Source organism: Melopsittacus undulatus, chromosome 12 (genome assembly GCF_012275295.1).
Source record: "Melopsittacus undulatus isolate bMelUnd1 chromosome 12, bMelUnd1.mat.Z, whole genome shotgun sequence".
NCBI lineage: Eukaryota > Metazoa > Chordata > Aves > Psittaciformes > Psittaculidae > Melopsittacus > Melopsittacus undulatus.
In genome coordinates, this window is record NC_047538.1 from 22,600,544 (window position 1) to 22,623,809 (window position 23,266).

Genomic DNA, 23,266 nt, shown 5'->3' on the forward strand with positions numbered 1-23,266 from the left:
AGTTTATAAAAATTTCCCATTGAATTGCTTTTCTGGGTATTTCCAGTTTCAAAGTCTTAAAAATCCCACTAAACTTGGAGCAATCAGTAGAAAACCATCAAAAATAGAAGGCAGTTCTGCTCAGAAGAATATGGTTTTGATAGTGTAGACTTGCACAATGAAGTGCACTTGAAAAGATTCCTAGCTTTCGTGCAGATGAAGCTGTCCAATCTCTTTCACCTTATGGCTTTTATGATTTTTTTTAAAAGGCTTTTTTTTCATGCAGTTCTATCCCATATTTAAAGGATATTTAATGTTTTCTGTGGGAAATATTTAACCAGGTAATTCTTGCCTGTATCTTTAGTAGTGTCCTTGAAAATTTTTCCAATTCAGGATTCCCACGACTGAATGTAAAGAAGCAGGACATGCCCTGCAATGCAAGTTCTAATACATTTGAGGCATGAGTGTTAAACATCCTCGGTGGTCAGACAATACGTTGTCAGGTTATTCGTTAAAATAACATAGGCTCTTCAGAATATTTCAAGACCTTCTTCATAGAACAGACTTCTTACGAATATTCTTTGTACTGATTAATAGGTTTTTTTAGTCACAGAACATCCTTAACATCTGACTCATGTTAAATATAACCAGTACATAAATAGTCTCTTTAAGTCAGTGTAATAGCTTCAGAAAGAATTTAATGGTAAATTTAAGTGAATGGCAGACTACATCAAATACATCTCATTGTGGGAGGCTTCCCTCCACCTCCAGCCCCCAAATGTGAATGGTACTAAATCAAAAGCTAAGAAATCTCAGCTTTTTGTACATTTCATCTCATAGTTTGGGTTGCTAACATAAATAGTAATAGCCTAACAGAAACTGAAGCAGTGCTGTGAAATGTTATTGTTATGGGCACAGTACAATCTTAGTACAAAAATAATGGGATTAGTATTTTTTCAGTCTCAGTAGCAGACTTGAGGGTTGCAGAGGTGATGTTTGTGTAGTGTTCATGTGCTAGCTCCTAGCTGCAGTATTTTCAGTGGCTAGCTGTTAAAACATTTATCGACTAAATCTACAAAACCAGTGTTTAAAGTTAATCTGCATTCTGGTTCTGCCTTCTGATTAACAGTCAGCTTCACAGTTTGTCCTATGCGGATGAGAGACTGTAGTCAAACCCAAAAGTTGAACCAAGCACAGATTTCAACACAGACTTCCAAGAAGACAATGTTTTCAGTATATTTAGTAACTCATGCTGTTTAGGGTAGTGTTGCAGCCTGTGTCAGTCTAGAGGTCAGACCAGATGATCAAAATATTTTCCTCTGACCTTGTAATACAGGAATCTATAATACAACACGATCAGTTTTGTTAGCCATTTTAGATGCCTATTTAGGCTTGAGAGAGACAATGAAATTTCAGGCTTTTGCTGTAAATTGGTTGACAAAAAATTACAAGACAATCTAAGTAAACACTAAAACTGGGACTGATCTCTAACAATTTAGTTTAGGGATTGAGCATAGCTACTTAAGATCACAGGCAGGCATTGATGTCATAATACTGTGATGAAAGGCTCCTTTTGATTTCAGTGGAATGTGGCTGAAGCTTGTGAGATGTAAAACCTAATAAACACTTAAGACATCATGTGATTAGAAGATGTAGATAGCTAATAACATCTATGCTAATGAACTGAGAAAGCTCTTTTACCCAACAGATAAGACTAAAAATTGGTTTCCTGGAAGGTGACATAGAATCACAGGATCGGATGCTTACTGCACTGTCAAATAAGACATGTGATATACTTTTGTAGTTTGTTTTTCTTCTCTCAGATAATATGTGCTTCCTAGCACGTCTGTTTTCAGAGCTTGAAAAGTTTACATAACCTATAATAATACAGATGGGGTTTACAGAGGCGTTAGGTTTTCCTGAAGCTATGCTGGAAATAAAGAACCACATAAGAAAAATTAAATAGTAAAGGATTGTGCAGGTACATAGTTGACCATAGAAATAGTATCATAGCAGCAGTAAGCTGTGTTCTCCAGCAGATCTGAAAGCATAGAGCATTTTTGTTGTCTGATCTGTTAGAAGTAATGAGAAACAGGGGAGAAGAAGGCTTTCTGGAGAATTTTGCAGTCTGATTTCTGTAGCCTGCCCCTGGGAGTTAACAGGTTCATATAATTTCTGTTGTCTTCAGAAACAGCAATTCTAGCAGTTATTCACTGTTGAATGTGAATGGCAGGATAAATGCTTTGGATACAGTTATTAGCTTCACTTCTCCTTAATTTCTAAGAAACAAATTACTTTGTAAAATAAAAACTCAACTTCATAAAATGGTAATAAATGTTCAAGATGTGCAGGTGGCTAAGTGTATTTCTGAAATAAGGCCTAATTAGGCAAATAGTTGTTGAAGTTCTGTGGCATCAGTAACTTCAGTTAAGGAAACCATGTCAAACAAGTTGGAAAACTTGGCTGGTCTGGGCAGCTTGTTTTTAATAGTTGGCTTGTGAAAGAGACACAAAGTCAAACTCTTGATGTCACGAGACTTAAAGAGCCAATGATGGTGTTTTTGCTGTGTGTAGGGAGATGAACATGAAGCATAACTATGAATGGAAAGGTTTAGAGTATCAAAAATACGTGCCAGCTTCTTTACCTCTCAGCAAGGTAATGCTTGATATTTCTCACTTAGAGGCTTGCAGCTTTTCAGGAAGATTAAGGATTTGCAGTAATATATTTATTTTTACTGTACATCTGTGATTACTACATTTTTTTTCCCTGGTAGTACCAAGAGGAGTGGAGTTAAATGAATTTACTCTTTCAGAATCTGGTTAAATAACACTTCTACTTATTCTTGCCTTTCTTATACAAACAGTGTCCTTACTAATGTTGCAGAAATGATTTAGAGTTTTTTGTTACTTGTGTTCATGTTTTGCTGTCCTGGCATCAAAATACAGATTTTAATAAAGGCCAAAGTATAAATTATCATAGTATGTCATAAAATAGTTGATGTGACAAACAGTTAAACAGTTTCAGGTAAGGAACAAACTAGGAGACAATGAAATCTTAAATAGCAAACTGCTTATTTCCAGTGATGCATTATGAAAATGTTTACCATGTTTCACATACTCCATTCATTCTGGCCTGCAACTGAAGACCTCACGACAGTTTACCAAAAGTTTAACCCAGTGCTGTTACTGCATGCTTGCAGATGATGGGTAAGTCTAGATTTGACAAACTTTCTCTAGGCCAAGCCATGACTCAGTCATAGCCAGCAGGAGAACATGAATCCTGAGTATTAATCACATTTTATCTATTCACCAGTATATTTTGTGCCAGGTTCCAATACTATCAACAAATACATTGGAACACCACTAGGATACCTTTTTGATCATGCAATTCCTCTCTGAAATTTGACATGCTAAAGGTACATTGCTGTGTTTCAGTTTTGAGCAGCATAATACCACCTCTGCTCCATCATGAAAAAGGAGTTGCATGACTGTGGGAGTTCTGTGTCAGTTTTAATCTTCCACTGTGCCTGTCTCATTTAAGCTCACCTGCAGTTCATTTGTTACCATCCCCATGGTTCTGTATGGCATATGAGGACAGCATAACATCAAGTTGATGAGAGGAATGAGTTTTCATAACCCCATCGATCTCTGTTGTTGTTTTGACCTCTCACATATTGCTAAACAGGTGCCCTGCAGGCTCAAGACTAGCTATGGCCAATGTGCAGCTGGTTTTTATAGATAAAGCCAATGTAACAAATCAGACTACAGCAATAGACAAGTACTGACAATGCATGTTTAAAGGAATATCTCTTACCAGCATTAAACAATTGTTTTTGACACTGAAGGAGATGTTGATTACAGTGGCAAGACTTGACTTGCATTTAGTGTGCAGTGATTCTGAAGGATGGCTGGAAAACATGTACCATGCAGTCTTTCTCTTTTTTATAGCCAGTGATTATATATAAATTTTTCCATTTTGTATTTTCTTTGCAAGCACACAGAGGGATGTATGAACTACGAGAGAATTAAGCACAGTGTGGGGTTTCAAATCTCTGCTTTTGTAACACTAACAGAAATAGGAGAAACAGACACAAGCTGCTTTTTCCTGTTATTTGGGTGTTTGCATATCAAACAAGATGGAGTCATAGTGAATGTATCAGAAGAACGAATCACTTGGTTGTGCCGTATTAATGTATTTCCATTTCAGAACTGAATCACACAATGCAGCAGTGTATGAAGTAGCCTATCTCGGAAAGGCAGAATGATAGCAAAGATTCATGTATCAAAAGTCTTGTTTAAGCTCTAGGAAAAACTCTCTTCTCTAGAATATCAGTTTTCATCCAGCTGATTGCTATAGGTGGTAGAGGCAACTACTGCAGTTATTCTCTTCATATGTTCCCCTTTTCAGTGTTCTTGTGAGGAAAAAGCATATTAAAATGATTGTTCTTTTGTACAAATGACATGTCTTTTTTCACAGCAGGTGTGCTAGCAAGGCTTGACAAAGCAACAGGTCGGGAAACAAGCCATTGTCTTGATGTGTGCATTTAACCATTTTCAGTAAATGAGCAGAAAGCTAATAAGATATGCAAGTGCTGCTGAAGTTTGATCTTAAGTAGACAGAGAATGAGTAAACTCCCAGCACTAAACAGCGACACTGATGTGCTGGGAAGGCAGTCTTCTCAGGCATGCCTTTATATGCTTCTAAGTGGATTGAGTGGGGAAAGTCTGCCTGCAAAAATGAACTAGGTGATAACTAAGATGTAAAACATAAAATATAATCACCTGATTCTTACTTCACTAGATTGGATTGCAAAAGCAAACCTAAGCCCTTCTCTGACAGGCTTTAGAAATGCCATGAATCCAGTCTCTAGCACAGTGTATCCAGTATCTGCTATTTTGGAGAAGAGTACATAGAGTTTTGGGATAGTGGTGCTTTGTAAAGTTGCATGAAGGGGGTGATCTGCAATGAGAGTTCCAGGTTGAGAATGTATTTTCAAAATAACTGTCAGATGAGTGGACTATTTTCATTAATAAATACTATTTTGGGTAATTTCACTACTGAAATAATAGGATTCTTGCTGATGTGATGCTTGGGAGAAGTTCCTATAAATGCCACCTGAACTGAATGGCAGTATCCATATTACCAAGTACAATTGCCATCTGTGTGGCCAGTTTCTGGTTTCTGTTTTGGGTTAAGGTTTTTGTACAGGGAGCAGAATGGCAGTCACTACTGCACAGAATTGGTATCTTAGGGCTTTTCATTGTCACAACACTTTCAGCCCTTGTAAGATGAAAAGACTGAAAGCTGTAAGACAGAAACAAAAAGGTGTTAAGAGAGAAAAAAGTTTGTTTCAGGTGTAGTTAATATTGATTACGTGTCCCTGCCTGTAGCAGGGCGGTTGGAACTAGGTGATCTTTAAGGTCCCTTACAACACAAACCTGTTTATGATTTTGTGATTCTGTGGTTAGGGTACTGTCATATTGAGAGTGCAGTAATTCTATAGTCTGTGTGGGAACAGGAAGACCTGTTTTCTCACTACTTTCTGACTGACTTTTCAATGCTAACTGTAAGGTTGTTCCAAAATAGCCAGAGCAGAACATTGATAGGTGGGAGTTCATAGTGTAAAATGAATCTTTGTGCCATATGGATAGATAAAAATGTGATCTGAATTTTTATGACACTTTCTAGTAATTTGTTTTGTGTGATTTATGTTGTAAATTGAAACCAGTACCCCATGTCTTAAAAACAAACTGCTAATGGGCCATTGCACCAGAAGAATGGCTTTTTTAATCCAGATATTTGGGTATTAGAAATTGCAAATTATTTCTTGGTCCAGTAGCCAGAAAAATATTCCCATGTCTGCTGCAGCCGCTCTCAACAACTCAAGCTGTTTAAGTTAAATGAAATAGACTCAATAATGAAGCCTGTGACAGGGAGCATGCAGAAGTCCCTGAAATGAACTTTAATTTTAAAAGCAATAGCATTTGAGTATGTAATGAGTTTTGATTCTCCTTCTCCCACAAAATACAGGTTTGATGCAGAACTCCTGTTAATCCAGTTCCTTGACATGAGGGGAGATATTCCTGGCATATGTCTTCCAGGGCCTGACCCAGCCATTAAGTTACATAACACCATAAGGAAACAAGCTGCTACCAAGTTTGAGTGCTCTTAAATTACAAACTGCATCAGTTCAGTGATGCTGTGTAAGCACCTGAGTTATTCCTGCAGGTGGTGAAAAGTGGAAGGGAAAGGGAGCAGGAGACCTCAGGGAAAGGAGTTGTGCAGTGTTCATCAGCAGCAGGTCACTGTGCCACCACAGCCTGTCCTTGTGGCCTTCCTGGTAATCATAAATCTCACAGTCATTCTGACCATACAGCATATCCCTCCTGATACCTATGTGACATAGCCCCGTGTGGGACCCATGCATTAATGTCCCACAAACAGCCTGCTGCTGATGAGCAGGACTTTGCTGCTCCCTGTTGAACTGCCTAATGTTCGATAATAAGTATCATCTGTCCTTGCCATGAGCTCAATAAATAGGTGAATTGAAGGACAGCAAACTGATTTGTTCAGTACAGTAAATCAAATGTGAACATTCCAGCCTTCTAGGGTTTATTAAATTATGTTGTTGTTATGTGTGTTCATTCAGCAATTTGTGAATTATGTTGTTTTATTCTAAACACATTTTAGAAGTTCATCACATAGCGACCCTTCTCCAGAAGTGTGTTCTGAATTAATTGTGCTGTCATAGAGCCCATGGCAACTGCAATATGGTACATGAGACCTTCTTTTTCTACTATAGCCTACAAAATTATTTTGTGGTTTGTTGCTGGTTTTATGCTAAAAACTTGTATGTTGAGGTTTTTTCCCCCAAAATAATTTTTCATTTGTGTTTCTTACCAATGAAGTTAGTATAAATGCTTTTCAATAATGTAACATATAGTTAACTATTCTGTAGCAGTGCTGGCATAATAGGGATAGATACCTATGGGACATTTACCTGATCTTCTATAATAAAAAGTGTCAGATGAAGAGCTCTAATGCCTGCAGCCATTGATTAACTAAACCTCACAATATCCTTGAAACAGGTGGTGAGTTATTATACAGATGCATTTTTGTGCTTCTTATGGGTAGAAATACTGAGGAACACATGGATTTATATGGTTGTCTAGTCAGTCAAAGCTGGGTTCTGGTGTTCCAGAATAACAGCTATCAGGTTTTTTTTTGTCCAAATCCTGCACATTGCCTCTGGAAGTAAACTTGTGTGCCCTATAAAATGATGTGCATGATTAAGTTCTCCACTGAGTTGATCTGAGGATTGATGCAACAGCAAGAAGCAGAGGAAATAATAAGGAAGATTTTTCAGAACCCACCCTATTACTGTTCTCACTGCTGTATGTGCTCATTCATGAAACAATATGGAGTGTTCAGCTTTTTTATCTGCATTTGGACTATTAAAATTATTTGTTGCAGGTATTCCTACAGATACAGACAGTTTACATGTTTTTCTCTTGATATGTGGACTTCGAAGAGTCAAAGACCCTCTGTATTTAGTAGATGTCTTTTCAGGTAGGTACCAGCTATTTGATTACCCTTGTTTTGTTACTGGATTCAGATGTGTTTCTTCTAATGTTTATCAGCTTGGCATAAGTTGTTTTATTCATTGCAGAAAACTTCATAATATCGTGTAACCATTGATGTGTTCAACACATTATTTCTGTAGTGCGTCTTTTCCAGCCTGCTGGGAATAACAAAGCATCAAAATCAAAGCAATATTTGATGATTATACTTGCTGGAAAAACGGGTTTGCTGTTACATATAATATTAATGGAAAACAAAAGATGAGTTCACCTCCTTCAAAATAACTTATCTTCCTGTCACATGGCTGTTACACTGATTTGCATGTGTGCTAATTAGTATCACTGAAGTTACAAGCAAATTTTACCACCCATCATTATGACTCCACACTGTAAATTAGGCTGAAGTTTTCTTGGAGTCACATAGATGAATGTTTTGCCATGTTCTGTTTGCCTGTAAAAGGTTCAGGTATTCCAATTTGGAAATTCAGCCTCCACTATTCAGCTTACTTTTATAAGCCTTTATCACCTTGTGACACTTACTTAGTAACACATTATGGTTTATTAAAGTAATTGGATCTGTCCTATTCTGGTATTGAAAAAGCAGCAGATTTCTCTTGTGCATATATCTGAGTATTAATTGTAACGGTTGGAGTTGGTTCTACATGTACCTTTACAGAGGAGAAAACTCAAATAATTTTGTCTCGGCAGCCACGGCCACTGCATTATTTAGAGCATTGTTCTCCTGAGGTGGTTCAAATTGAATATCTGAGCTTGGTTAAATAACCCTTGAATCGTAAGAGATTGCATGAAGTAGAAATGCTAAATACTAACTTTCCGATATGCTAATCATTGGAATTCTGAAGAATAACTGTGAGGGCCGAGTGTGAGCATGGCACACATTGAGTCTCTTAAGGAGTAATACAGTATTTGCCTAATTCTTCTTTACTCATGCAGCTGTTTGCATTGATTTCAGAGAAAGAATTAGAAATTAATAATTTTGATTAATATAAAAATGTTCTTCTTCTGGTTTAGATTGGCACAGAAAGGATCCCAGCATCCATCTGGGCATAATTGGACCTGCAGTAAGTTGTTATCATTTTTATTTATTTGTATTCTCATCCCTAAATACCTCTGTTTATTCACATCTGAGATACTGCAATAATTCTTTCCAAACTGCAGTAATTCTTTTCAAACTGAACCTAAGGCAGAGGCCTTCTAACTGTTGCAGAGATAAGAAAGTACAAACCTAGCACTTGTAAAGGCTATGCACTTGTAAAGGCTGTTCACAACAGCTCTAAACTATAGAAATGTAAGAAATTCCAGTGCTTGGACTTGCCAAGTTCAGAGTTCTGCTATCAGCTAATAGGCTCCCTCACTCAGCATCTGCATTGCAAAAGGGAAAGCAGCAAAGAAGGTTTTTCTAAGATGATATGCACTGAGGTAGCCCAACTCCATTCAAGTAGGTTTTTATTAATGCAGACTGTTACCAGGAGCTCTAAAAGAGTTTACAGCAGGTGTGGATTTTGTTTGCATACACTGATTTTATTTGTTGTTTGTTTAGAAGGCTGGGGCTAATTTTGTAAACAGCATTTGCAGGTGGGTTACTACAGCTCACCCGTGTGACTGGATAATGCCACAGTTATCATCTAGATAACTGCAACAGTTGTCATCTAGAAGATTTTTTAGCAGGTATTGTTAATGAGGTATTTTAATACTCTAAAGGTGCTATCAGATGCTCGTTATCCCTCTTCTTACATCTTTTGTTCACGTGGAGGATTACATCTTTGTTCCGTTCCATTTAGATCTTGATGGCATTTCTGGTAGTCTCAATTTGTACACAGTTAACAGCTGTCAGCAGGTGCAAAATGATCTTGGGTTTCTGTCTGACACCAGAGAGCAAGAGCAGAGCTTGGGCTGACAAAATTGGTGAAGTCTGTTTCACAATTAGAACCTGAGTGCATTAAGGCATGGGATACAGATACCTGAGAGGGAAGGTGGTGCTGACTAACATAAATAAAATCAGAAACTGAGTTGTTCTTGTATATTCACATCTCAGATTAAGCTTAGAGTTGGTATCATTCCTTCAAATGGACTATATGTGTTTCAGTAAAAGTGCTGGCCAATATTAATGTGAGACTTCATTTTTTCCCAGTAAGTCGTAGAGTTCTTGTTTTAACAAATCTAGAATTCACAAATTCTAATTCTCTCTCTTCATGGTCCGTCAGTTAAGTGGCAGCTCCTCTGTGACTGGGAACTCCCTTTAGATGAAACGCATATTTGGGTTGCCTCAAAATGCTGTCACGAATTTCTCAGCAATGGTTTGCTTTTTGTGAAGCACTAGCTCCTAAAAGGGCTTAATATAATGACTATACCAGTCATTATTATGAATTAAACTGTAAATTGGTGAGGGAGAGGAGGAAAGATGCCTCAGAGCCACCAAAGTGCTCTCCTAATTCTGTGCAAAATCACGTTCATTCCCACAGCTTCACATAGCTTTGCATAGGGACCAGGTGGAGCTGCAGGGAGATTGTCCTGCTGTTCCTGCTTCTAGTATGTTGCCTATGCCAAGGGAGCATACTTTAAACCAAGAAAACTAATGGCAGGACTTCTCAAAAGAATTATACATGTACTAAATATATAGCCATATCAGAAGTCTTGAGAAGGCAGCCTTAATTTAACCAGTGGAAAGGTATTGAGTAGACAGCAGTGCTGTACCAAACAAACTTGAGCTGATGCTAAAAGGGTACTAAAAGCTTCACTGTTGCATCTGGGTAATGTGTTCACATCCCTCTAAGTCTCCTCTCTGATTTATCTTCACATGAGCCTGTAAACTTGTAGGCAGTCTGTTTTGTACGAAAATAAATAGAATCTGAATTAGCAAATAAGAACTATTTTTCTGTTTTCTCATTCAGTTTTGTTCTTTATGTATTTTGGGACATAGGTTTTTCTTTTTAAAAGCTGGTTTTTGCATTTTTGTCTGCATTTTCTTTTCTGTGCTAAAACACAAGATGATGTGGAAGTGAACTGGTATGGAAGGCAAATCTAGAGCAGGTGTAATGAAGCTGTGCTTTAAATCAAAAGATGCACTTGCTGCCTCCAGTGAGGATTTTAAACATTTTAGTCGTCTTCTTACATTTGCTTCACTTCTTCATAAGCTAACATCTTTACAGAAAGCTACCAGAAATAACCCTGTAGCAGTGCACAGGCGAGATCAAGGACTGAACCTCCTCAAAACAGTTTCTAACATATTTCTGCCACAGTACTAAAATATTGCTAAAGGACAAAAATAAATCTCAGCTCTGTTGGTATTTATCTGTACTCTTCTTATTCACGTTGCTTCTCAAACTACAACATCTTTAAAAATATCAGTACCATTATCTGTGAAGAAGTCATGTTTATTGTGGATATGAAAAAAAACACGCATTAAGATTATAATAATTAAGACTATAAAGAACAAAGGCACGCACACTATTCTGCCTTTCAGTGCATTTACCATGCACGGTTGTCACAATGGTGCAATCTAAATCATGTTGCAGGATTGGCTCCTGTATGGTGTAAAGTTTTTAGCATTTTTCTTCTCTTCCAGTGTTCTTTTTGTTCATTTCTATAATGAAATTCAAACCAGTGGCTGATGTTCAGCAGCTTCATATTCCAAGAATAGAATCTTATGAAACTTTTAAAAAGTTAAGGCCACAAAACTTACCTGCAGCATGCAATCTCTGGAAGGCCTCTTTGTACTCGCTCTGTAATTCTTAACCATTCTTGTGGACAGTACAGAATATTGCTATATTTGTAATGATACTGTATTCCATTGACAGCTATTCTTCTTCTGTCCAACTTCTTTTCATACCTACTGGGACAGTTTTAGTTGCCTCCACAGATGTTGGGAACTGTTCGATTTTTCCCTTCAAAGTCTAGAGTCATCCCAGCATTCTAATGAATTTGTTTCTGGACCATTGCTTCTGTCTAATTCCTACATGGCAGCAATTTAATATAGTGTATTTATAGAAGATTTCCTAGATTTTGATAATGCTAGGCTCTGTGCTTAACAGGCACCTTCATCTTTGTGTAGGGTTTGATTTGTGACTTTCTGCACTATCAAACGTGTCTCAGATATCTATTTCATGGCTGTCAGCAGAGCAGAACTTTAACAGTGTATCTGGTCCTGCTAGGTATGGTTTCTTGCCATGTGCCCACTCCCATTTCCATGTGTCAATTTACCTCATTTGTTCTGATATTCATACAACACAAGTTGCTTTCCTCTGATCTCTGCTAAACTGATGGAATTTGCAGCTCCTTAAAGGCTCTTCCTCTGGATGTATGGGTAACTGATGATCATATCTGCCTGCTATCTGGACAGGTAACAACATGAAATGTGCCAACAAACACTCTACCTGTAGAAGAACTGGATCATAGAGACGGTTTGGGTGGAAGTAATGTTCTTTCAATCCCAGTATGTTTTTCTGAGACTATGCTAAGTTCTTAGGCATCCTGCCATAGTGTGTTGGCTTTGGAAGCATTCACATCTTTTAAGTGCATTTCCAACTTACTGAACAGCTTATGTTGCATCTAATTTCTGTTATATTGAGCCTGTGGTTAGATAACTGTGCCCCCTCAAGTTCCTAAATGTAGCTCAGGGGATCACTTCTCTTAAGTCATTGCTACACCCATCCTGAAAGTAATACTTTATCTGAATTCTCACATTCAGGCCAGGTTTCTTGGAATATTTACCTATAGAAGAATACAGCTTAAAGGACTGTTCTGTGTATGAAGCAGATGGCAATTTCTTGGCTTCCACTGAAATAGATGAGATAGAAATTAGTATCACAGACTGTAGTTTTCTGTGTCCTTTTAAAGGTAGAAGAGCAAAGGACCACTGCTTATTATATCACTTGGAAGTATTCCATTGATTTTAATGGAAACAGAGTATAGGTTCTCATGAGAGGACCTCAGCATCACAATAGCACTTTGGGTAAAACGCTGAAAAGGTATTTGTACAGAAATATCAATTGTGAAGTTCAATGTGAAATATCCAAGGAACCTGTGACATGACATCCTGGTTTAGTGGATAGATCTGTATCATGCCCTGTCATCAGTATTGGCAAAGAGCACTTGATTTTCTCCCCTGCTGTTACCAAAACTGCTTTCCTAAGTAGTAATGCAGGCCTTTTATTTCCTGTATTCCTTAGTGCAAGAGTAATGTTCTTGAATAGTTTCATTTATAAAGCCTTGTTTTCATGAAATAATTGATCTTGTGTTCAAAAACCACAATCATCATTATAACAAATTTTGATTTCTTCCAAAAGTTTTCTAAAATTCTTTGATAGTGTTCTTTATATTAGAACATGAAAAAAACCCAAACCAAAATGTAAGCATGCATTAAAACCCCAAGCCGTTGTTCCCAGTACTCACAACTGCTGCGTGCTGTGTAAGCTGCCATAAATTAATCTAATATAGTCAGCCTTAAAGTAAAAAAATACCTAGTTCTGTTCTTCATGTCTAGTTAAGGGTTTTCAACTTCTGTTTATTTCTTTTAATCATGTTAAATGATAATAGCAGCCATAGCTCAGCTTTGCAAATAAACTGCTGGAGCTAATTGCTCAGCTTAGACAACATTTTAATAACGGTGACATACCTTCATGTTAGACTGTATTTTAGAGTGTTGTGTTTGTTAATTTTCAAACAAACGGCTCTGTCAGTGCCTAACATCTCTCTGCCTGTCGCAGTTTACATGCGGATTGCTTCCTGTATTAACTAAAGCCTGAAAAATTCCTGTTCTTCCTCGCATTGCTTACTCCATACATAAAGTGACAAAGAATTGCTTACACATCAGTGCATTGTTCCTCACTTAGACAGTAAGTTGTCAAATCGGTCATTTGAGTCATGTTAGCCTTAGCAGAGTCATCTAAAAACAGTCATTCATGTTAAATAGAACTAGCACTAATTAGAACCCACAGCCAGAGAGATGTCAGTGGAGAAGAAAGGGAACCTCCTCTTCTGACAGAAGCCCAAAGCTATGCTGCATTAGAGGAGTTATTTAAAGGTTTAGAGTGGAGTAGTCAATTCATGCTGTTATGTTATGCACTACCCCCCTAGCTGGGTATTCTGAGCGTCAATCAATCACAATAATGCTTGTCTGAAGAGTCAAATGTAACCACCAAGTTAGCCTGTGCTAGGATATCAAAGCTCAGCATATTCGTGTCTTTAATTCTTTTAGTGAAAAATGTGCTAAAATTAATTTTTCTTTTCTGGGTGTTTCAAGCATGCTGTACTGCTAAAGCAGTGCCATATGCCTTTGTGTGTATTCCTTCCTAGGTTGATCCCCTTTTTACCAGTGAAGTTAAGGAAAAAGTTAAAAGGTAAGAAGTTAATGCTAAGCCTTCTGTCTGCTCCGAAGGAAGGCACTTGCTTGACCAGCTTTTTAATCGTGTGCTTAAATGTTCTTTCATAAATACAAATGAACATACATGCACAACTCTCTATGGCTAATGAATGTGCTCTAATTTCTTGGCATGTAATGTTCTCATACTAGATATTCCATACATTTTAAATTTTAGAATACCCAATAGATCTCATGCTTTGCGTTAAATTGCATGTGGTTTAGTATGATTTTATTTGTTCTGCTTTTGAGTCTTCTTTCTTTCATCCTGGCTTCTGTAAGATTTTGCATGCCTGCTGTTGGTGGGTGAATGAGTAGCTGGACAAGATAACCCTGTACATCTTTTATTCTGTCCCTAGTTTGGATGGATTGAAGGATATAAATGTTAGAGAAATTAGATCTTTGTGTATGTCTGCAGAACTGAGAATTTTCAGAGTTGAACAGAACAACCATGTAATATCTGATACTATCTGATAATAAAATCTGTGTAAGATGCATGGTTTTCAATTCCATTGAAGCCAATATAATGATTTTGTTTTCTATCAGGTTATTCATGGGAAACATGACTCCTGCAATCATGCATTTGTCCTCCAGTTAATACAGTTATTTATCTCTGTAGAAGCTGGATGTTAATACACAATCAGAAAAGCAGTGTTTAACAAAGTCTGCTTGACAGGGAGCTAGCCTTAATGTCAAATGCACTTGTGTTTCCATCTGGCTTAGTGATCTCCTGTTGAGGTTAATGAGGCAGGAGCAGGCTCATCAAGTGGAGGAGATGCTGGCTTTTCAAACATGATCACCAGTCTTAAAGATCTCATTCGTTCTATCTCAGACTGCACCCATAGTTTCCGTCTTTTTTAACACTTCACCCTTGATTCAATTGGCCTTGATTAATCAGAGGAAGGAGAAACAGTACAAATGTAACCAATCAGAATAGAAAAGTACTTACAATGAAAGAGGAAGCAGAAGAGATCTTTCAGAACCACACTCCATCCCCCAAAACCAGCAGCTGAAAAGTCAGCATCTCCTGCAGTTGACCATTGTGATTGTGCTTCATTTCTTAAGTATTTAAACTGTGTATAAGTACCTAAGTCCTGCATGCATCCTTCCTATATTGCACAAATTCTTCAAGGGAAAATCACACCCCTGTCCATCGAACTCAGCCACTTCATTTAAGTACTTACAGTGGTTAACAGAGCAAGGTGTAATTGATCAACACTAAAACTCTAGAACAACAGGTGATGAAGTGACTGATAGCGGTGTATACTGTACTGAGTTTATAACCACATTTATCAATAGAAAGCTAAGCAGAACATGGTGAAGTGGCAAGTGAATCTGAACACCAGAACCAAGCCTGAATTGCTTCGACCACCTTCCTTCAGTGCCATAAGTTTTAGGAAAAATTCTTAGAGCAGCTTCTTAGCAGGAATCCTATTTGTGTGCATTTTATTTCTAGGGCACCTGGAGTACACCTATTACAGGAGATGCCCCAAGATGATCTTCATGCTGCTATGAAAAGGTGCTTTGCTGTGGTGAACAGCTCCATCTCAGAGGGGATGTCTGCTGCAATTCTGGAGGTAATTGCATCTTGGTGGTAAGGTTTTTCCATGAGGTTACAGTGAATCTGACATTGCCTTTTATGACTGGAAATGTGTATCAACATTTTATGTCTGTGTTTCAAAGCTAGTGAACACAAAGTTGAAATATTTCTGCAAGTGTTAGTAATGAAGGTTATCTTCTCTTTAACTGACAGGGTTTTTTGCTTTATTTATTTTTTTAATGACAATGTAATTTTATTAATCCTGTTAAATTAACAAGACAAACCATTCTGATCTCCTGGGGTTGTCATTCATTATTCTTGATTCCACACACACTTCCTTATAATGGTGCTAGAACAGACTTTCATTTATTCTCACATCCTTCCAAAAAAGCAATCTAAGGTAAGATCTGTGTTTGGTTATTCAGTTCTGAAATGATTAATGTATGAATGACACACTCAATTTTTTTGCCATCAGTATTGAAAATTAATAACAGGTTTATTTTATACCTGTCAAAGTAGGCTGTTGCTTAGTATCAAATGTTTTATAGGGAAAAAAATGTACTGAAAGTGGAAGTTATTTGGGCAGATACCTTTTGCTATTTCATTTTTTTGGTGACTGCTGAGTTTTGGTGTGTGATGATCTCAGAAGACCATAGAAATTACTACATGATTTGTATTAATGACTCTCCTATTTCTAATAAGTAATCACGTATTGCATTTCCAGCATGCTTTTCTTCCACATATCTGAAAGGCCTCAGAAGTAAGACCTAAGTGAGCACTGTAATAATTAACTAATAACTTGGAATTTATCGTGGAAGTTGTGTAATAGAGATAAAAACAGCTGGTAAGCTTTCAGAAGCATAAGCATGCTAGTTCAGGTGCACATGGGCTACAAGCAAATGAGTTACCAACTGCAGGTAACAAACTGAAATCTTGCATTATAGTAAGGGGAGTTCAGCAGACACGGCAAAGGTGTTGTGAGACAACAGCTCCAGTCCCAGCTGAGTCAGGATATTCTACAAGCAAAATCAGGTCTTCAGTTACTACTTGAGAGACTACGTAAAGCTTGCACTTTTTAATACCTCAGACCTGTCTGATTTCTTCTGAAGTTACAAGGGTCTTGGTATTGTATGTCTGTTTACTAGACAGTGGTACAGTGGGATTTGATGACATGCCTATAAAATATCCTACTGTAAAAATCCCTCTCTCAAAGGAAGTGTCAATCTAATAAAGTCAAGTCCCTGCTTCAGATGGCCAGCACTAGGAAGAGCCATCTGTTAAGTTCTTGTTAAATTAATAAGGCAGAAAACTGTGTATAAAAAGTCTTCTGGTCCTAGGCTGGAAATAACATCTTGCTTGAATTTGGAATTGCAACTTTCATTCTCTTGAAAATTCAAAATTTAACAAGGTCATGAATCTGTAAACAGTATTTTAGTATGAGATAAATATATAATAGATAAAAGAGATAAATATATAATCATATCTATTTCAATCTGCCTTAAGGTATGAAATCACTAGAAGCTATAACTAATTATTTTGTCATTTAGTACTGATATCTCAGAGATTTTGCCATAACTGATCTATTTTCTGTTGGCATTTGAAGAAAACAAGCATTATAGCAAGTATTTAAAATACATCTCTTCCTCAGAAAGCTCAGGAGATCTGCATGTTCTTGGGCATGTGATGGTGAAAAAGGCACTACTACTGGAAAAGTCTGTATGTTCTCTATATAGTTGGTAAGAACAAGATTTAGATTGCAGCACCATTTCATTGGAGTATTTTTCCTGTGCTCTAAAGACTATTCCAACTGCTACAAAAATTATTCGATTGTTAGGCTTTTCCAAAGGGAAAAAAAAGGCCAATTAAAGAAAATAATCATAGAAAAGGAAGATGACCAGACTTGATTCTGCTGTAGGGCAAAATCCAGTCTTATGTCATGTGACATTCAGGCCTAGTAGTTTGGAATATAAGCCGTAGCACACTGTAAAAATAAAAGGAAATAGAAATGAAGGGATTTTATAGAGCAGTAAAATTGAAGAGGGGCCAACAAAAAGATGCGTAGGATAGGAGGAAGGGAATGGGGACAGTCCAGACAGAATAGTAAATAAAACCTGTATTTACTCTATAAGCTTTATACTGCTGTTTAGAAATGCTTATTAGATAAACATGCCCCCAAAGCTGAAATTTACATCCTGTGTCCTTCTGAAACAGCATTAAAACACATTTGCAGTCAGAATAATGTAACAAAACAGCTGGCCAATGGACTAAATTGTTATTTTATGCTATTATTTGTGGAACCTAGGTCAGCAAATGATACATATTTCCAACAATGTAAATTATTCTTTTTATTGCTTAAAAATAGGCTATCTAAATTAAATTCTAAGCCACTTCATGCAGTAATTATTTACAGCCCAATCCATTTATTTAAAACTAGCTGGTATAAAGGCAGCCCCTCATCTCATGTATTTGGCCATCTGTTCTGTCTTTCAGTAGCTATAATTCATTGGTACCTATGTGTTTTGGGACCTGAAAGCTTCTTTATGAAGCAGTTACCGCCCTCCAACTCTATGAGGCGGAACAAATGCCTTTCCCTTTAGAGTTCAGAAATTACAGAAAATTAAATATAAAGTTAATGATCAACTTCAATGAATCATCAACTATTTATGATTCAGAAACAGAAGTGAATGAACATATCTTGACGACATCTTTTTTGTGTGCTACAGTCCAATCTAAACTTCACTACAGCAATACTGTGTCAGCCTATGCAACCACACTGTTAGGTACAGTCCAATACAGAACTGCCTCAGGCCATTCACACACATACTTGATGTTCACTATCTATGTGCACAGTGTCCGCCATCCACTGACATGCTGGATCCAAACTCCCCTCTGTCTTGCAGGTAACTGTTCTTGGGGATAGTAGCACTTTCAGCCATCAGCCCTCACATGGTTGTGCTGTGGTGTTTGTGTTTTCTTCCTTCTTTCCTTCTTCCTGGTGCTCTTTCCCTTGAATCGCTTGTTTGGAAAGTAGTCAGACCTGAAATACTCTTACAGTTGTGTAAAAGGAGAGGTCTGGAGAGGTGAGGAGAAGGTCTTAGGCAGGTGACAGTGACCACTGCTACTGTCAAGCTCTTCATTTTCAGTTCAGATGTTCAAAAAAATGTCTACACTCCCAGGTCACTGAATGTGTATGAATGAGGTCAAGAACCAGCAGACTGAACACAAGGGCATTTAAGCCTGTCAACAGAAAGGGCTGTAAAAGAGCTGACTCAGACATTCTCTTTTGGAAGATGTTGATGCATCTGAGCTAACCCCGTGTTAGCTAACCCCATGGTTGGGTAATTAGAGCCAACAGCCATGTCCTTGGTCTACAGACTGAAAACCTGCCAGGCAGAGTGGGGCACTGATCTGTCTCATTTCCTGGGTGAACTTCAAAGTTCTGTGAACTTTACTGATAAGTACATACTGTCATTATAATGTTTTTGTAAATCTACCTTTGGAAAACCTTTGTTTAACAGTGAAGTCAGAACAAATGACAAAATAGCTGTATATCCTCTCACAAAAAGACTTTTTAGTTTTAAAACCCCTGCATCTCAACAACTCTAGACATCTAAATTCAGAAATCTGGCCTGTAGTTTTTATATTTCTCCTTTATTTAATCTGGGTTGTGTTCACTTAATTTATGTGTCTGAATTACCTCCAGCTGACCCAGTAGTATCTGATACAAGAGTAGAAAGGTTATTTCATCAAGTGTTGTTATTTTTAGTGCCAACTAGTGCAAAGCAGATGTTCTTTCCAGAAGGACTATAGAAGTTCTGTGTCCAGAGTATATTCATCTGCAGTGGTGATTTAAACAGTGTTTCTCTTAGATATTTTAAACTATTAAGACATGTTGCTAAGTCTCAGAAGTCCCTCACTGTTCTAAACATAATTGGTTCTATACTTTATCAGCCAGGGTCTTTTTGTCTTCAGTTTTGTCTGAGCTGTAAAATCCCATGGCTTTCTTCTTGGAGTTTTGTTTTCTTACTATGTAGACTGAAGCAAAATTGCTAGCCATCCAGGAGTGTAATGACAGTAATTAAAAATGCACTCACTTTGAAGTGACAGGGAATCGGTATGAAACAGATTGAAGGTTTGGGGGAGTGAATTTGTTTCTCGTTTGACACTGTGATAATTGTACAATGTGAGTTTTTGCGGTTTTACAGTCAGTGCATCTCAAGACTTCTACATTTGTCAATAGTAATTAAAGTTTCAGATCAGAATATGCATGAGTAACAGAGCTGAATGGCCAGGGTTTGCACATCAGTTACTTCAAAATCTAAGCTGTATGTTTGAAAGTTGCTAGGCATTAGGGCACTTGGAAGTGATTTACTAGCTATGCTACCTCTCTGCTCTTGATTCTGCAGGCAACCTGAAATGCTACCATGTTAAGACCCCACACTTCTTTTCCTTTTTTTATGCATATGCATAATTGCACACATACATATGCGTACAAATAAATGAATAAACACATCAAGCAACCACCCCATAATTTCTGTGGAATCAAATCCTGCTTCTTCAGATGTACTCCTTGGTCTGTGAGGAGTCCCATAGCAATAGCTTTGTAGATAATATGTTTTGAAAGCGTAATGTGTTCTGAAAGCATAACCTCTCCTCTCCTTGGTATAGTTCAGTCAGATGCTGCATCACTGCATACTTCCGTGCAGTCCCTAAATGCTCAAAGTCCAATACGGGCTATAGTCACAGATGCTGTCAAAAGAAAAACTCTTTCCACAGTCCTATATGACCCCTAGGAATCAGAACCGAGGAGAAGGAGCCAAGCGATTTCCAGGGTCCCCTTAACTGTTGTTGAGCTGCCCACTTCTGTCCAGTTCTGCACGTTACAGAAAGTCTGTGGGAAAAGAAAAAGTGGTTTAATGGAGCAAAGGAACAGATACTTTGTTGGGGAGAAGTGGCTTTTTGTGCTATGAACTAATCTTCTCATCTATGCATAATAACGGTAGGAGTTACAGTGACAACCTTTCATCTGAACTTAATTTTATCCTCTTCAAGCCTGTAACATGTCAGGAGCTTCCAGTGGGAAACAAACTGCATACTTCCAGATGGAAAAGCATAAGAGATGAAGCAGCTATTCGTTGAGTTTCTGGGTTAATAATATGTTCTAAGTTACAGTACTGACAAAAGGATAAACAAACTATTTCAGAGAAGTTCCATATAGGAGATCACCTTAGACAGGGTAGCTTTCAACTGGAGAGATTTCATCTGGAGAGATGTGAAAGAAAGAAGTTGGGTTTGTTGTTTCTGCCTTTCATTTTAAAGTTGTCATCATTTACATCTCAAAATCCCTGAATCCCAATAAACTGTTGTTTCCTCTTTCTGTGTTCCTCTAGGCAATGGATTTAAATGTTCCAGTGCTGGCAAGGAACATTCCTGGGAATGCAGCAATAATAAAACATAAAGAAACAGGACTGCTATTTTCAAATCCTCAGGTAAGAAAACAACAAATCCTTAGACCTTTCCCTTCCAAAGCTTAGGTTCATTTTCTACGTTTGTGTTTGGAAACTTGGCTTTTCTTCTCAGTATTTTTTCCACAGATTCTCCTAAAATCCTGTGTTAGACTGCCTTTCTTTGCACTCATTTTGCAATTCACTAAACTTTGACTAGGTGTCAGCCTTGCTGAATATTTGCCTTGCCTGTGCTGCTGTACAGCCTGCCATCTGAGTGGTGCACTTCCATAAGCCTTCCAAACTTGGAAGAGATGGGATACTTGTGTCACAGTTCCATTTAAGTAGTAACTGAAATACAGACAGATATTTGACAAGCAGTTACTAACCAAAAGAGAACTAAGGGCCTGAAGTTTTAGCTAACACATTATCTCTAATTTCTAGCGGTGTTAATATAAAGCACTGTTAGGTTCAAGATATTGCTTGGTCAGAAAATAATTAATGATTAAAATTAAGGCAAGGGTTAGAGTGGAGTTTCTGTGAAGATGAGAGTGGGGAGAGGGACCACGACCCGTATTTAAATGCTAGAAATTTTAATTTCAGTATATTTTCCTGCATTATGGCTTTGCTGTTACACATGTGTTTTTATCCAACTCGAGACTAAAAAAGCCCCTACTAGAACTGTCCATTTGTAAAGTAGAAAATGTATCATATTTATTTACTTTATGGCGTGTGTGTGTGTGGTTAATGCCTCCTGTTCAGTTGTACTTCAGGAAGGTGAATTCTCCCAGTTAATTTTTGGGGCTTTTTAATAGAAAAATTCTATTGTTTGCTTGGGTTTTTTGGTTTGTTTTTGTTTTCATGGGATATTCCATGTTTCCAACAGCTTCTACGGAGAAGAAGTTCTTTGTTAACATCTGAAATTTTTTCCCCTTCTTGCAATATCCTTTGGCAATGGGATACTTCCAGGCTAGTGGAGGCTGAGATATAAAGCTATTTATAAAATCCTTTGTATTCCCTGCAAAAGCCCATTGACTTCCATATGCTTCTTTAAAACTTGACAGATATATGATCATGTTGAACACACAGACTCATAGCTTCCTTGATACAAATTCTTATACATTCTGTTGGTTCCCTCAATATGCTGGTTACATTTGGCTTGTAATTCAAATACATTATTCATACCATACCCAATTAGCTTCATCATACATCCTTGTAAGAAGCCTCTTTTGCAATCTCCAAGTGTCCTACATTCCAAGTGCTTCTTTGGAATCCAAGATCAATTAAAAATATGCTACATATTTCCTTACTTGGAGGAAAGTGCAAATTTAAATACAGAAGTAGGCCCAGTGACATCAGTGGCTCTGTACAAATGGCAAAGGACTTCCTTTTATGTCAGAACTAGAGTCACAGGCCATAAATATGTGTAGAATACTGCAAGCTTAGTTTATATAAACCCCTTCTGTCTGAGATCGCTTCTCTGCAACATGCTATAGCAAAGATCAGAAACTCCCCTATGCTGCTTTTTGATCCCCCTTTTGCTGTTATTCTATCTCAGAAGTCCACAGAATCTCTTTTACGTGAAGATGGTGACTTGCATTACTATATTCATACTAATAGGTAATATTTGTATTGGAATCACTAATGTCTGTGCAGATAGGTTATCTATCTTAGAAAGGAAAGTAATATTCCTGCTTTTCTGTAAAACATCAATTGTATCTCATTTAGTAAAAGCGCTTTTGTCCTGTCACTGTTGTCAAATACAGTATAAACTATCAAAGCTTGCAAATGAGTCAGGAAAGTACTTGTTTACAAGGGTAATACTCTTAACTCCACTGCAGAGTTGTTGAAAACTTCTTGCAGAGATGGGCTCAGAATGCCAGTCATCATCACTCATGGTTTTAAAGTAACCATTTTCTCTTGTTCCTTATCTCTCCAAACCATATCAAATACAAATTTTAAATCACTGTACATAGTCTATCATGGGTTGGGAGTTATAGTAGATCAAAGAAATGTGATTAACTTAAAACACAATTTCAAAGTAGGTTTCATATTTTTATTGTTGTAAGAAGGAATAGTTTGCCCATGGCACTTTGGATACTGTCTTAGAAGATTCAGTTGACAACAGGGAGCAGAAAACATATCTTCTGGTAAGAAGTTTTGTGGGGTTTGTTACTCTGATTATTTTGACCTCTTAACTATCTGGTAAAGTATTTTGTGCTGCAAGCTGAATTGCATCAGGTTAGTTAGGGAAAAAGCCTTTAATCGTATAGGGAGATTCCTGCTGTGTTCAGGTGTTTGTGAAAGTCTCTTTGCCTTGAAGAATCTGGACCAGAAAATGTCA

The 23,266-nt window shown here is 37.5% G+C and overlaps 1 protein-coding gene across 1 annotated transcript in view; it reads left to right on the top strand.

Annotated features, from left to right (window-relative positions):
* Window positions 1-23,266, top strand: part of GLT1D1 (glycosyltransferase 1 domain containing 1) — a 51,789-nt gene that overhangs the window by 22,445 nt on the left and 6,078 nt on the right. Inside the window, exons 7-11 of the mRNA XM_034068612.1 lie at window positions 7,453-7,548; window positions 8,592-8,641; window positions 13,875-13,918; window positions 15,395-15,515; window positions 20,869-20,967. Coding sequence (XP_033924503.1) covers window positions 7,453-7,548; window positions 8,592-8,641; window positions 13,875-13,918; window positions 15,395-15,515; window positions 20,869-20,967 — 410 coding nt within the window. The remainder of the gene's footprint in view (window positions 1-7,452; window positions 7,549-8,591; window positions 8,642-13,874; window positions 13,919-15,394; window positions 15,516-20,868; window positions 20,968-23,266) is intronic.